At 47.3% G+C, this 16,192-nt stretch overlaps 1 protein-coding gene across 2 annotated transcripts in view; it reads right to left on the minus strand.

The window, feature by feature from the left end:
• Nucleotides 1-14,817, minus strand: part of LOC117371313 (homeodomain-interacting protein kinase 1-like) — a 33,586-nt gene extending 18,769 nt beyond the window's left edge. Inside the window, exons 1-11 of one of the 2 annotated variants that reach the window (XM_055222042.1) lie at nucleotides 14,506-14,817; nucleotides 11,475-11,802; nucleotides 10,565-10,940; nucleotides 10,294-10,485; nucleotides 9,476-9,657; nucleotides 9,029-9,152; nucleotides 8,566-8,685; nucleotides 8,387-8,473; nucleotides 7,757-7,941; nucleotides 7,056-7,203; nucleotides 6,488-6,671 (exon numbers count right to left, since the gene is read on the minus strand). In XM_055222042.1, the coding sequence (XP_055078017.1) occupies nucleotides 6,488-6,671; nucleotides 7,056-7,203; nucleotides 7,757-7,941; nucleotides 8,387-8,473; nucleotides 8,566-8,685; nucleotides 9,029-9,152; nucleotides 9,476-9,657; nucleotides 10,294-10,485; nucleotides 10,565-10,940; nucleotides 11,475-11,800 (1,924 nt within the window). In that variant the 5' untranslated portion in view covers nucleotides 11,801-11,802; nucleotides 14,506-14,817. The remainder of the gene's footprint in view (nucleotides 1-6,487; nucleotides 6,672-7,055; nucleotides 7,204-7,756; nucleotides 7,942-8,386; nucleotides 8,474-8,565; nucleotides 8,686-9,028; nucleotides 9,153-9,475; nucleotides 9,658-10,293; nucleotides 10,486-10,564; nucleotides 10,941-11,474; nucleotides 11,803-14,505) is intronic. The other variant, XM_055222043.1, reaches the window with a different exon arrangement.
• Nucleotides 14,818-16,192: the final 1,375 nt, after the last annotated feature.

Below are 16,192 nucleotides of genomic sequence, written 5' to 3' on the forward strand. Positions count from 1 at the left end.
GGGCACTGAAAAGGGAATGTCAGAGGGCCGAGCGGGAATGGAGCAAGTCAAAGCTCCACATTCATTATGGAGATTTACAGAAAAAAGATGCACATGTACAACCACACTTTATGTAGAACAATGGAGAGGTATTTTTCTGACAATATTGGAAGTTGCAGTAGCAAGTCCCGTGTCCCGTTTGCAATAGTAAACAGATTAAACTCTCCAGCTCCGCTGCCATTAGAAGTAATTTTCACATCTAAGTGCAATGAGTTTGCAGTATTCTTTAATAACAAGGTTCAGGGCATTAAAAATGCCATCAATTCCACCACACAAATAACAGCCTTGCAGCCACCTAGACACTTATAACTGACTCACTTTGCACCTGTAACTGACAAAAGTATCCAAGTGATGGTCACTAGTCTGAGTTCATCTACATCATACATGTCAGAGTCAAGGCCCGCGGGCCAGATCCGGCCCTCGAGAGTGTTTTTTATGGCCCTCAGAATGATATTGATTTATTATTATATCCGGCCCGCAGGCCTCAGCAAGCCAGCGGCCCGCAGGTGTTTTACGCGCTCCAATACTACATTTCCCACAATGCAACGGTGGCGCACAGCGCGGGATGCGGCTTCATTGTATTATTCATTTGCGGTCATTAGCTTAACAGCAAAAGTAAACTTTCAGATAACTATTAAAATGGCAAAACGGAAGGTGGACATTGAGAACCGGGGGTTTCAAATAAGGTGGGAGTGGGAGTACATGTTCACGGAGGTAGCTGGGAAACCTGTGTGTCTTCTGTGTGGAGAAAGTGTGGCGGTAATGAAAGAGTATAATCTGAGACGGCATCATGACACGAAACACACGGACAAAAACAAGAATATGGACATGGAACAAAGGCTACAGAAGGTGGAAGACTTAAAACGAGGTCTCAATTCTCGCCAGGCTCTATTCAGAAAAGCCAATTCACAAAGCGAGGCTGCTGTCAAGGCCAGTTTTATTGTGGCCGAAGAGATCGCTAAAACAGCCCGGCCATTTACAGAGGGGGATTTTATCAAAAACTGCATGCTTAAAGTTTGTGACTCAGTTTGCCCAGACAAAAGGCAACTCTTTTTGAACGTGAGCCTGAGCAGAAACACCATTGCTGAGCGTGTTGACCAGCTGTCAATCAATCTAAAAGAGCAGCTTGTGAAAAAGGGAAAAGATTTCATCGCATATTCCCTGGCTGTGGATGAGAGCACGGACACCTCTGACATTGCCCAGTTGTCAATTTTCATCCGCGGAGTGGACTCCAGCATGAGCGTGACAGAGGAGTTTTTGGCCTTGTGTCCAATGCATGGCACAACTACAGGACATGATTTGTACGAAGAAGTGTCAAGATGTGTAAATGAGATGGAGCTGCCTTGGGACAAACTCGTGGGGTTGACTACAGACGGAGCACCTGCGATGTGTGGACACAGGAGCGGACTGGTTGCGAGGATACGGGAGAAGATGCGGGAGGAGAACGTCACAGGTGAGCTGACAGCTTATCATTGTATAATACACCAGGAGTCATTGTGTGGTAAAGCCTTGAAAATGGAACATGTAATGAGCACCATCACGCGTGCAGTTAACTTTATCAGAGCTAAAGGTTTAAATCACCGCCAGTTCAAAGCATTTCTGAGCGAGTTAGAAACTGAGCATGGTGATTTGCCCTATCACACGGAGGTGCGATGGCTAAGCCAGGGAAAGGTGCTGCAAAGATGTTTTGAGCTGCGTGAGGAGATTTGTCTGTTCTTGGAAAGCAAAGGGAAAGACACAACACAATTCCGAGACGAAACGTTTCTGTGTGAAACGGCTTTTCTATGTGACATCACGAGTCACCTGAATGCAATGAACCTGCAGCTGCAGGGTCGGGGTCGAGTCATCTCTGATATGTACAGTACAGTGAAGGCGTTTAAAACCAAACTGACTCTGTGGGAGGCACAGATGCGGAAAGAAAACTTGGGCCACTTTCCTAGCTGCCACACCATGAAAGAGAAGCTCTCTACCAGCGTGTTCCCGAGCGCACAGTTTGCTGATAAAATTGGTGTACTAACCTCTGACTTCTGACGCCGATTTGCTGACTTTGAAGCACAAAAAAACAGGTTTTTACTGCTCAGTAATCCATTTGCAGTTGACGTGGAAAGCTCACCACCAAACCTCCAAATGGAGCTGATCAAGCTCCAATGCAGTGACAAACTAAAGGCAAAATATGCGGCAGTAGGTGCTGCAGAGTTTGTCCGTTTCATCCCCGAAACAATGGCCCAGTTGCGCATCCAAGCTGCTCAAACGCTCTCTATGTTTGGCAGCACGTACCTATGTGAACAACTGTTTTCTTTGATGAAGCTTAACAAAACATCACACAGAAGTCGACTTACTGCTGAACACTTTCACGCAATCCTGAGAATTTCCTCAGCTCAGAGCCTGACCCCGAACATTGATGAACTTTTACAAAAGATGAGACACCACCAAGTATCAGCCTCAGCCTCAAACAAGTGAACATTACTGTGCAATAACATATTTAGAGTTTTTACTCAGTTAAAGTTTAAAAGTCGAAGTTAAATATTTGTTTTCACAGCACATGTGACATTTCGTTGAAGAAAGTGTTGTTTTTATCTTATTTTTGCACTTTATTTTGTTGTATTTCAGTCCTATTGTGTTTTTAAAATATTTCAGTTGAGTGACTGATAGAAAATTGCTGATATTATTTATTTTTTTGAAGTAAATTTAGCCTACTTTTGCCATTTTCCTGAAAAAATATACTGATGGTGCCTTCATTCATTGCATCAAGGAAGTTTGTCTTTTGTGCCTGTTGAAAATTAAAAATTACTGACAGAGCCATAACAAAATATTGCCTTATTTATCTGATCCGATCATATATATTTGTTAGGTTTTCAGTAGGTTCAATATTAGGTTCACTAGACTATGTGCAGTCATTTTAAATAGTTTCAATGAACATTCGATCAGTCCGGCCCTCGGCTTGTAGCTAATTTTTTCATTTGGCCCCCTGTCCATTTGACTTTGACACCCCTGATCTACATGCTGCCTCAATGTGTTACCCACTAAATTTCTGAAGTCTGCTCAACAGTTTGCCATCACCACACGTTGCATAGTTAACATGTCACTTGTAATTCCAGGGTACTGGAGAAGAGAATCTGACCGATAGTTGAACCTCGGATTCAGGAGGAGCAGTGCGGTTTTCGTCCTGGTCCATCGGGTGCTTGCCCAATCAGTCCACATGTGTTTTGTGGATCTGGAGAAGGCATTCAACCATGTCTCTCATGGTGTCCTTTGGGGGGGTGCTCCGAGAGTATGGGGTCCAGGGCTCTTTGCTAAGGGCTGTCCGTTCCCTGTATGACCGGAGCAGTAGCTGTGTTTGCATTGCCAGCAGTAAGTCAGACCTGTTCCCGGTGCATGTTGGACTCCCGCCAGGGCTGCCCTTTGTCACCGGTTCTGTTCATTGTATTTATGGAAAGAATTTCTAGGCACAGTCAGGGGCCGGAGGTTGTCTGATGCTGTCCTGATGGCTTCATTGAGCCAGGACCTGCAGCAGGCACTGGGGCAGTTTGCAGCACAGTGTGAAGTGTCTGGGATGAGAATCAGCTCCTCCAAATCCAAGGCCATGGTTCTCAACCGGAAAGAGGTGGCTTGCCCTCTGCAAGTGGGGAGTCTCTGCCTCAAGAGGAGGAGTTCAAGAATCTCGGGTCTTGTTCACAAGTGAGGGATGGATGGAACGTGAGATTGACCGGCGGGGATCGGTACAGCATCTGGAAGTCCCTGCTGCCCGGCTGCCCCCGTGACCCAGTTTCGGATAAGCGGAAGAAAATGGATAGATGGATGGTTGGACATGTCACTTCAATCTGGAACATTCCCAAGAGCTTTTAAAACAGCGGTTATCTAGTCTCTCCTAAAGAGCAGTCTTGATGCCACAATATTGAACATTTACTGACCAATCTCAAATTTGATGTTTTTAGGCAAAGTCCTCGAAAAAGTTGTTCACCAACAGCTTACCAACTTTCTCCAAATGAACAACTCTCCTCTGGTGTTTTCCAGTCAGGTTTTAGATCCCACCACAGCACTGAGACCACTCTTATCAAGGTGACAAATGACATCTGCCTGAACACTGATGAGGGCAAAGTCTCAGTCTTGATCCTGTTAGATCTGAGTGCTGCCTTTGACACTGTCGATCATGGGATCCTCTTCCAGAGTCTAGAGGACTGTGAGGGCATCGGCGATCCTGCATTAACTGGCTCAAGTCCTATCTAGAGTACATTGTTGAAACTGGAAAATGTGTCTCTGTGTGTCCCTGACCTTTGGGGTGCCCGAGGGGTCAATCGCTACATGCTGCTGTTACGCCAGTTAATATGCGTGTCCTACCACAACTATGCAGATGACACTCAGATCTATGTCTCACTGGCAGCAGGTGAATATGGACCAGTGGATTCACTCTGCCCCTGCATCCAACAGAACAGTGCGTGGATGCAAAACAACTTTCTCCAGCTAAACTCAGACAAGACTCAAGTCATAGTCTTTGGTCCACAGAAACAGGGAGAAAGTGTCAGCAGTCTAGAAATTTAGAGGTAATTCTACATCAAATCAATAACATCTGCAGCTTTTTACCATCTAAAAACATGTCAAAAATCAAAGGTATACAGGGTTCCCTCGCTACATCATGATTCACTTTCGCGGTCTCGCAGATATTTTTAGTGCAATTTTGCGTGCTTTTCTTTTTACAGTGTATTAACGCGCATTGTGGTCTGCGCTTGAGGACAAACGCCTCCGACGTGCATCATGGACGCTATGGACACACGTTATCTTGATGCACGTCTAGAGCGTCCATTGAGGTCTGCGAGTGCCTTTGGACATTTAGTTTTCTCTGTGTCTTTGTGAACACTGCAGAACAGGTTGTGAGAGTGAATTTATTGTACAATCACATAAAACCCATCAACGGAGGTGATTGGCTCTACGGAGTGTCTAAGTCTGTGAGCCAGTGCACCCCATAATTAAGTTGCCACTAGTTTGTGGCTGATGTCTTTTTACTTCTTCCGGATAATGATGTGGCTTTTTCACTGGAGCGTGGTCTCTGATTGGTTGACACTGCGCATCAAACGCCAAAAAGTTCAGCTTTTTCAACTTTTGGACGCATGAACAGAGCGTCTGATGCCTGAACACTCAAAATGTGCCGCAGAAACAGCGCGGCCAAGACGCGCATCCACGAGACTTTGCATGTAAACTCCACATAGAGAAGGAGGAAAATAACATAAGGACGACAGCAGCAATACGTTTCAACAAGGACGCAAAAAGGGTTGTAACCATCGTGCGAATGGAGTCTGTTTCAGCTTTGTGGATCAGTGACTGCAGCAAAAAGAACATTACGGACACTACAGCGGAGAAGCGCCTGGATGAAGAACTGTGATCAGAGAAACTGTGGAATACACACGAGTCACTATTAATCATTTCTTATGTGCCCAACCTCGTAGGTTGATCATTAAAATTTAATTTGTTACAGTATTTCTAAAAGCTGTCATTTTTATTTACAGTACAGTGTAGTATTTGGTTTCGTTCTATAATACTGTGCTTATTTTTTTTAAATCTACAAAGGTTTGAACTTTGAGAGTGTTTAAACAAGAGAAATGTGAGAAAATGTTAATGCCTGAGAAAAGTGTATGGTGAGGGGTTTTACAGCCTTAAAACATAATTGTAAAAAAATAAAGTTTTCTACTTTGTGGATTTTGTTTCATTGCGGGTTATTTTTGGAACGTAACCCCCGTGATAAACGAGGGAACACTGTACTGTCAAAACCACACTTGAGAGACTTATCCATGCATTTGTCTCCAGTATGTTAGACTACTGTAACGTCCTGCTCACTGGCCTCTCCAAACGAGCATTAACACAGCTGCAGTACAGCCACAACGCTGCTGCTCGGGGCCCGACTTGAACCAGCAAGTACTTCACACATGTGTCCTGTGCTCAAGTCTCTGCACTGGCTCCTGAGGCTCAGAGAATAGACTTTAAAGCAGCTCTGCTTATGTACAAGTCTCTCCATGGACCAGCACCAAAGTACATCTCCCACATGTTAGTGCCATATGAACCATCTCACACTCTGAGGACTTCAGGGACCGGCCTCCTGCTGGTGCCCAGAGTCAGGACTAAACATGGGAAATCAGAGTTTGTTTTATGCACCTAAAGAAGATGTGAAGATGTGAGACAGGCCTCTACTTTGACAATGTTTAAATCCAGGCTCAAAACAGTTTTAGCTGTGCATATGACTGAAGAGTTTTGTCCTGTAATGTTAATCTTATGATTATTTGTGATTATTTATGTTTCAATTTGTTGTATTGTGATTTTAATGTCTATTTGTTCTGTAAATCACTTTGAATTGCCTTGTGTACAAATTGTGCTATCCAAATAAACTTGCCTTGCCTATAGAGGAGGGGTGTGTGTAGTAGTACTATAGTAGTAGTAGTAGTAGTAGTAGTAGCAGTACCTTGTATAGAGGAGGGGGGGCACACGATGAGTGTCTGCTGGAAGGGCTCTGATTGGCTGCAGAGGGCGCTGCCTCTTGAGGGAAGGGGCACACTTTGTTGCAGTCCTGGGATGTTTATAGTGGCCTGTTGGTACAGAGCTGGCTGGTAGTTCAACAAAGGCACAGCGCCCCCTGCTGAAGGCACCTGGGAACACATCACACATGAGTTAAGCACAATCGTTTTAACAGAAGGATCTGGCTCTGGAGGTGCTGTTTGACCTGTGTGTGAGGAGCTGCATGACACGGGTGCGAGGAGCTGGGGTTCACTGTGGGTCACAAACACTATAGATGCGGAGAACACGGCTCACTCAGAGCTTGTTTTTCGTCTCACCTAGTTGCGTTTACCAGTACACACCCATATTGCCTCACCTGGTTGTGCTGGTTGTGTTTACCAGTACACACCCATATTATTTCACCTGTTTGAGCTGGTTGAGTTCAACTCACCTGGTTGAGTTTACCAGTACACACCCATATCATCTCACCTGGCTGAGCTGGTTGAGTTTACCTGTACATACCCATATCGTCTCACCTGGTTGTGCTGGTTGAGCTGGCTGCTGAAGGTCACTGTGAGGTTTCCCGCTGCAGCACTGGGCACATTAGTGGAGAACAGGGATTTACTGGTGTCGTAGGAGGTTCTTCTTTTACAGATCTCCATGTTCTGGAAGCACGACTTCACACTGGAAACACAGTCACATAATCATGAATCAGATGTGTTCTGAACGCCTGGAGACACACAGTCACATGATCAAGCCTCAGACGTGTTCAGAGAAACAGACTTATCTTGTCGTTTCATCTCATTGAGCCTCTGAAGTTGTATTTGGAGTCATTCATGTTTGACAAAATGACATCTTGAAAATAACACATCAAAGATTACTCAATCTACTGCTGTTTAACCTCCACCGGTACACATCCACTGTGAGGTATATGCCCACTGTGAGGTACATGAACCAGGACTGAACCAGGACTGAACCAGGACTGAACCAGGACTGAACCAGGACTGAACCAGGACTGAACCAGGACTGAACCAGGACTGAACCAGGACTGAACCAGGACTGAACCAGGACTGAACCAGGACTGAACCAGGACTGAACCAGGACCATGGACAACTATGAACCTACTGGACACTGAGATGTAAGATAGATGGGAATAGAACACAAAGTACAAAGTGTCATAATTGTGCGGTCAGTTACTGCGGGCTGTGTGTAGTCCATCAGGTGTGTGGTCACTTACTGCGAGCTGTGGGGGTAGTCCATCAGATGGCTCATGGTAACAAAGGGGTGGCCCAGGGTCTTGGTGGGAGTGATTCTTTTGTCGGCGTCCAGTCGGAGCATCCTCTTGAGCAGATCGATGAACTCTCTCCTGTCGGCCTTCTCCGCCAGCATGTCCGTGCCCTCCAGGTGAGACGACAGATTCACCTGAGAAACAACAAACACGTAAACAACTCCATGGAGGGGACCTGACACACAGGGAGGTTCCCGTGGCTCAGTAGAGCGTGTCAGATGTGTTGTGGGTTAGGGAAGTTCTTGTGGCTCAGTAGATGTCAGTGCAGATGTGGCTCTTGGGGTCAAAATGACACTGCTGTGTGCATCCAATGATAAAGGATTTGTGTTGTCCGTCAACCAAGATATAACGCTGGTTTATAGTTAGCATGTTAGTTGCTGTTAGCATTTCTGTGAGCATAAAACTCTGCTCTGGTCTCAGAAAATTGTGTGCCTATAAAGTCAACGCTCTGAATAATTATGATGTTCAGAATGCTTCAGGTCAGTGAGGAGTGACTTTGAACCAAACTGTTTAAAATTAACTTGTTCTGTTAATGTTTTTGAAGTAAAACTTCAGCTCTTTAATGATCTGCAGCTTCACCTGCATCATGTCGTCCAGGCAGTTGAAAATGTATTTTCTGGCTTCTTTGGACTTGATGCCCATCTCCATCTCATGCTCAGCTGGAGTCTGGAGGGAAACAGTCAAATAAATGTTTACATTTTCTAATAGGTATTTGTAAGTCTGTGTTTTGTGGGACAAATATTCTCGTGTTAAATCACCTTTAGCCTCCACAGGGGGTAGCTGGAGTCAGAGCCTCTGTTGAAGAAGCGGCTGGTTTTGGTGCCAGCGCTCAGGAGGTACTCTGCAGGAAGGCCCTGTGTCTGAGAGATGTACCGGATCTACACAAGAACAAGTTTAAACAATACTTAAAAAGACCAGAGCTGGAGACGCAGCCTTCTGATACTGGTATTAGAGCCAATACCGAAACAGAAGCCAGATCAGATATCAACTCCAGATATCGATTCAGTCTATATTCTGTTACACTGAGGTAATACAACTTTTTACAGGATGGTGTCGGATTTGAGAGTCACATGGTGCATTCATAGAACAGTAATTACACTAGTAACTTTCGTTATTTGCGTGTGTGTGTGTGTGCGCGCGGGGTTCATAGACCTGTGGTTACACTAGTTCCTGTCATTTTCCGTACCCGTGTGTGTGTGTGTGTGGGGGGGGGGAACTCACCTGGTCATACTCAGAGGCGCCCGGATACAGCGGCCAGCCTAAGAACAGCTCCGCTATGACACAGCCCAGAGACCACATGTCTATGGCCTCACAGAACGGAAGCCCCAGGATGATCTCTGGAGCTCTGAAACACAAACACACACAGACAGAGACACACACACACAAACACTTAGAACCACATCTCTGCATCTGGCAACTGGTCAAATGAGTTATAGTTACAGATGGATTCAGAGGCACAAGATCTCACATAAAATATTATTATTTTGGAAATACAAAATTAGAGTATTGTGTATGATCCATGATTAAAATGAAAATGACCTCAGAAAGAGCCCAACTCTAAAGTGATCGCTCAAATACGATTAAGTTCACATTAGCACATCAGAAATATTAAGTCCACTTATCAAGACACATTTTGGTCACTATCGTCGTCCACTCTCCCCCACTGACCTGTAGTAACGCGACTGCAGATAGGTGGAGCACACGGCTTTGGACACGTGACTTGCTGAGCCGAAGTCGATGACCTTCACTCGATACGGCTGCCTCAGAGGGTCAACAAGCATAATGTTCTCTGGTTTTAAGTCTGCATGAATCAAACCAAGACTCTTTAACTTCATCAGCGCTGTGGCCACCTGGAGACAGAGAGGAGAAGGTCAGAGGAGCAGAGGAGGAAAGGAGCAGAGGAAAGGAGGAGAGGGTCAGAGGAGCAGCCAAGGAGGACAGGGTCAGAGGAGGAGAGGAGCAGCAGAGGAGGAGAGGAGCAGCAGAGGAGGAGAGGAGCAGCAGATTCCTGAGGTTTACCTGCTGGAGAACAGGGTGGATGTAGCGCAGAGGAAAAGGAGAGGGTCAGAGGAGCAGAGGAGAAAAGCAGAGGATTCATGAGGTTTACCTGCTGATAAATGGGACAGATGTGGCACAGGGGCAGAGGAGAGGAGCAGATGGACAGAGAAACAGGAGCAGAGGAACAGAGGAGAGGGTTAGAGGAGCAGAGGACTCCTGAGGTTTACCTGCTGGAGAATGGGACAGATGTGGCACAGGGGCAAAGGAGAGGGTCAGAGGAGGAGAGCAGAGGAGGGGGTCAGAGGAGCAGAGGAGAGATGGAGCAGAAGAGAGGAAGAGAGGAGCAGAGGAGACAACCAGAGGATTCATGAGGTTTACCTGCTGGTAAATGGGACAGATGTGGCGCAGGGGCAGAGGAGAGGATCAGAGGGACAGAGAAACAGGAGCAGAGGAGAGGGTCAGAGGAGCAGAGGATTCCTGAGGTTTACCTGCTGGAGAATGGGCCTGATGTGGCGTAGGGGCAGAGGACTAAACTTGCTGTGTTTGAGGAAGTCGTAGAGGTTCTGCTCCAGCATCTCGAACACGAGGCAGGTGTGACCTTTGTGCTGGAAACACTCGTATGAACGCACAAAGTTGTACTCGTCCGCGTTCTCTGCACTCAGGCGATTTAAAATGCCCACCTGGAGACGACAGGACGACAGGTGCAGTTTACATGAGTTTAGCTCACTAGCTATGTTTGTATCTATGGTCTAAACGTACCTCGATCTGTCCCTGGCGCGCGTACGACGGGTGGTTCTTTAGGATCTTAATGGCTACGATCTCATTGGTTCCCCTCTTCCAGCATTTGGCCACCTGCCCGAACGTTCCTCTGCCCAAAAACTCCAGCACTTCGTAGGAGGAGGAGACGGAGCACAGGATCTCGTGCTGTACCAGCTGGTAGTCCCCCTCTCCGCTGGAGCTGGAGCTCTTGGTGGTGGGGGCGGAATGGGGGATGGACTGGCCCGTGGTGGTGCCTCCATTAAGGGCTCGAGAGGAGAAGGCAGCCGCAGGGGCTGATAGCTCCTCCAGGATCTGGACGCTGCCGCATCCACTGCCCCCTGCATCCTGAGACTCGTCCAGTTTACGTTTATGACCTCTGCAAACAGGACAAACACAAAAGGGAAGGTGAGACTGTGTGTGAGAGACATCAGAATGCTTCAACTGCTCACAGTAGAACAGTATCCTGTACTTGACAGATGTGTGTGGGACATTAAGGTATGAGTGACATGTGAAGGACAAGGACACATCTGCCACCTCCTGGCAACAAAAACAACTACACTTAAAGATGCAGCTTGAACTCGGACAACACATTTTTACTTGAATATTTAGTGATACAGTAGTGGTTACATTTTTCATTGTATATATATGACCTGTGTGTGTGTGCGCGCGCATGCGTGCGTCTGGGGCGCACTCACCTCAGCATGTGTGTCTGAGGCAGACTCACCTGTGCGTGCGTGTGTGTCTGAGGCGGACTCACCTGTGCGTGCGTGTGTGTCTGGGGCGGACTCACCTGTGCGTGCGTGAGTGTCTGGGGCGGACTCACCTGTGCGTGCGTGTCTGGGGCGGACTCACCTGTGCGTGCGTGTCTGCGGCGGACTCACCTGTGCGTGCGTGTCTGCGGCGGACTCACCTGTGCGTGCGTGCATCTGACGTGGACTCCACATGGCTGTAATCTGTCACTCTTCTACTCGACCCTCGAGGCAGACTGCCGGTGCTGTCTGCCGCCCGGATGACTACCTGACCCCTGGACCCGGCGGCGCTGGAAGCAAATGCCAGCGATGGGGCAAAAGCGGGCACCGCCATGGCGGCCGCAGCTCCGGAGGTGAAGGGGTAGGAGCCGTAGGCGTCGCTGCTGGAGACGTCCCATGCGGCGCTCTCCACCTTCAGCTTCTTCACTCGACAGAATGCACTGGACGAGAGTGAGGGCGGAGAAAAGGCCTGCAGCTGGGCGCTCATCTCTGCAACACGAGAAGGGAGCGGGGTTAAATCTACTGTCATCACCTTTACCGTGTGATAACAGGAGGACAGGCCGGAGGGAGGAGCAGCTTTAACAAAGAACAACACACACGGGAGCAGTGTGGTTTTTGTCCCGGTTGCAGTACACTGAACCAGCTCTATACTTTCCATCGGGTTCATGGGAGTTTGCCCAACCAGTCCACATGTGTTTTGTTGATCTGAAGAAGGCATTCAACCATGTCCTTCATGGTGTCCTTTGGGGGATGCTCTGGGAGTATGGAGTCTGGGGAACTTTGCTAAGGGCTGTCCGGTCCCTGTATGACTGGAGCACGAGCTGTGTTCACATTGCCGGCAGCAAGCCAGACCTATTCCCGGTAAATGTTGGACTCCGCCAGGGCTGCCCTTGGTCACCGGTTCTGCTTATTGTTCTTATGGGCAGAATTTCTAGGTGAAGCCAGGGGGCCAGACGGGGTCTGGTTCGAGAACTACAAGATTTCATCACTGCTGTTTGCAGATGATGCTGTCCTGATGGCTTCATTAAGCCAGGACCTGCAGCAGGCACTGGGACGGTTTGAGCAGAGTGTGAAGCGGCTGGGATGAGAATCAGCTCCTTCAAATCTGAGGCCATGGTTCTCAACTGGAAAAAGGTGGTGCCCTCTCCAGGTGGGAGTGAAGTCCCTGCCTCAGGTGGAGGAGTTCAAGTATCTTGGGGTTTTGTTCATGAATGAGGGAAGGATGGAACATGAGATTGTCAGGCAGATCAGTGCAGCATCCACACTGATACCTCACTGTATCAGTCTGTTGTGGTAAAGGAGGATCTGAGCTGATTTACCAGTCAGTCTACGTTCCTACCCTCACCTATGGTTATGAGCTCTAGGTAATGATCGAAAGGACAAGATCGCGGATACAAGTGGCCGAAATGGGTGCACCCTTAGAGATAGGCTGAGGAGCTCGGTCACACTGGGGGAGGTCAGAGTAGAGCCACTGCTCCTCTATGTCGAGATGAACAGCTGAGGTGGCTCGGGCATCTGTTCAGGATGCCTCCTGGATGCCTCCCTAAGGAGGTGTTCCGGGCATGTCCCACCGGAAGGAGGCCCCGGGGAAGACCCAGGACACGCTGGAGAGACTATGTCTCTTAGCTGGCTTGGGAACACCTTGGGGTCCCACCGGAGGAGCTGGAGGATGTGTCTGGGGTGAGAGAAGGCTGGGTGTCCCTGTTCAGACTGATGCCCCCAGGACCCGGCCTCGGATAAGCGGAAGAAAATGGATGGATGAATAGAACACACACAGGGAGGGCACCTGACACACACATATACTGTGTAATATTACTACATTATTTCCATGGAAACATCATCCTCCAGGACAAACTATTTTTCATCAACACAAACACAATAAAAAAGCTTTGGTGTCTGATTCACCATGGTGCTCCCCTGACAGACCTGACCCTGACCCGCTGCCTCGAGTCTCTTTCAGGCGAGTCTCTTTCAGGCGAGTCTCTTTCAGGCGAGTCTCTTTCAGGCGAGTCTCTTTCAGGCGAGTCTCTTTCAGGCGAGTCTCTTTCAGGCGAGTCTCTTTCAGGCGAGTCTCTTTCAGGCGAGTCTCTTTCATCTTCTGGATTTCATATTTGAGCCTCTTTTTAAAAAGTGATGAAAGAGTCTAGCACTTGCTTCATTTAGGCTCTGGGGGAGGATTTTAGACTATGGGGGGGCCACCAGAGTCTCTTCTGTTGATGGAAAACACAGGTATGTGTCTTGGCTAACAGGTACACACTGTAGCTTTAATTGCATATGTTGTATTTTGTGCTTCCATCTGTTTTGTTTAACCAAACTTACAAAAACTTCATCCCCGTGGACAACTTTAATCATTATTAATATAACTCATTTAAATAAACAGATAAAAAAAATATGAATATAACTGATTAATGTAACAGATAAAACATTAATATAAACAGAAACAGACCAGGGCGCGTGCAGGCCTGCTAAATACATTTGCTTTAACGCAGTGATATCACCCACAAAAACACAAACCAAAGTCCATCTGAAGAGTTTAACTCCTGCAACATCTCAATCCACGTGAACCAATTATGGGTCAAATGAGATTAAATCTGTAAATGTGGATGTTTGTCCCTCTGTCTCTGCTGAAGCACAAACCTGTGATACTGAAGCGGAACCTGCCTCAGCCCACGGTCTGCTCCAGCTTGCTCCAACCTACTCATATCTACTGCAACAGCTCCCACAGCTCACCTCTAAGGCTGTGACACTGAGGCGGAACCTGCCACAGCCGAGTCTGCTCCAGCCTACTCAAACCTACTCACATCTGCGCCAACAGCTCCCCTCTGAGGTTGTGACACTGAGGCGGAATGGAACCTGCCACAGCTCAGAGTCTGCTCCAGTCTGCTCAAATCTGCTCCAGCAGCTCCCCTCTGAGGCTCTGGGCCATTTCAGACGACACTAACATATTTAACAGCCTCACACGTTATAAAACCATCATGTGAGCCCCTTTAATGACCGGACTCACCACATAACTAAAGGGTTTAAACCTCATCCTCAGACATGTTACCTAACACACATGCTAATGCTAAGAGGCTAGCACGTTAAACTTTCGAAATATCAGACACTATTCAGCGTTTTTCTTAAACAAAGAAAAGTAAAATAGGTTTATAAACATGTGGAAAATGTACAAGAGGTCCCAAACGTGAAACTTACCGGAATTGGCGTTAATACAGTGAAGAAAAACAAGCCAGTCCGAGGTTTAAATCCCCAGCGCTACGTGATTAGCCTCTGTTAGCTGCTGTTAGCCGTGGAGCTAACGCGAAGCTAGGCCTGCATTGTTTGAGTACAGAGGAGCCGCAGGAGGTTATTCCACGGAGGAGATAAAAGTACAGTCAGTGTGGAGCATTCTTATGGTACTGTCAAAGATAAAGCCATAAAATATCTACAGCTGCGGCGTCAAATCCAACGAAAAGCCCCAAATAAAATCGCAGATAGAGCCGAGCCCGACACACCGGAACAAGCGCGTCCTTTATCAGCTGCGCCGCTTCGTCACATCCGGGAGCCGTCGTCAACCAAAACGGGGTCTTTTTACACGAAATAAACACAAATAAACAGCAAAATACCCCTTGCTGAAGAGGACGGGGTTTGGCCAGGGCTGTGAGGGAGATCTGAGGTTACAAAGGTTTTAAACAAACTCTCACGGGAGAAATAACGCCTCTTATTCCGGTACATTTCTGTGACGTAAACGCGGCGTTGGGTTAAGCAGTTACGCACAGTTACGCACAGGATCACTGTAATTTCACTGACTTTCCACACACAGGTCATTCTTACCCGTGTGAGGTTTAAGGTGATAAACAGTGTAAAATGTCTAAGTAATCCGAGAGTTACACTTTATAAACACAGATCCATAAGAGAAATGAGTTGGACACAGCAAGTTGCACTCTACAGTAAAAAAGCAAAACAACAAAGAGTAAAAACCAGAGCAGCTCACGTAAGGTAAAGTGCAAATTTTAATTTTTTATTCTGATTTCATTTTACAGCATAATTTATGTAAAGCATCCAGAAGACATGTCCACATACAAGAGCAATATTCAAAAAACATCGTCTCAGCAACAAAACATCATTAAAAACATCCACAGGTCAGTGATGTCATGCACGACAGAAAACAGGGACAGCAGGTCTGCAAACTTCAGAAACACTACGAAAAGAAAAGAACGATGGACACAGAGGAGGTGAGGAGGAGACGTAACACAACCGCAGGCAAAGTCGGTTCACAGTTTATGAAAGAGGAGGAGGAGGAGGAGCAGGAGAAGGAGCAGGAGGAGGAGAGAGAGGAGAAACAGGAGGAGGAAGAAGAAGAGAAGAAAAGGAGGAGGAAGAGGAGAGACAGGAGGAAGAAGAAGAGGAAGAGTCTAGCCATAAGTTTCTAAAAAGAGTCTATCGTTCTAGCATGCATGTGGTGTTCTTCCCTCTGCGCGACAAGGCCTGAAAATCCACCTTCATTTCTACAGGCGAAACGTTCTGTCTACCACCTGTCAATCACCCGTCTAGCACCCGTCTACTGTTATGGCATTTATATTATATTAATGTTCTAGTCTACGTCGTTACAGTTTGCTCGTGTGGATCGTGTTGAGGCTCGTTTGTGGCGACATAAAGATGCAGCTTCAGAAGCAAATGGAACATGAGCGAAACACAAAGTCTCTGCGAGGTTCAGAAACAACGCCTTTTCTGTACAAATGTCTGTGGCCTTTTATTTGGTACACCTGTGGAGCGTGTGATTGGACCAGGGCTGGACTGGGGGCCTGGGAGGCCGGACCGGGGAACTGGACTGGAGCTGTGGGCAGGGGGGACGGGGGCGGACCAGGCGGCCAAACCACAATATTCATTTAAAACAACTTAA

Source organism: Periophthalmus magnuspinnatus, chromosome 5 (assembly GCF_009829125.3).
Source record: "Periophthalmus magnuspinnatus isolate fPerMag1 chromosome 5, fPerMag1.2.pri, whole genome shotgun sequence".
In the NCBI taxonomy this organism is placed as follows: Eukaryota; Metazoa; Chordata; class Actinopteri; order Gobiiformes; family Gobiidae; genus Periophthalmus; species Periophthalmus magnuspinnatus.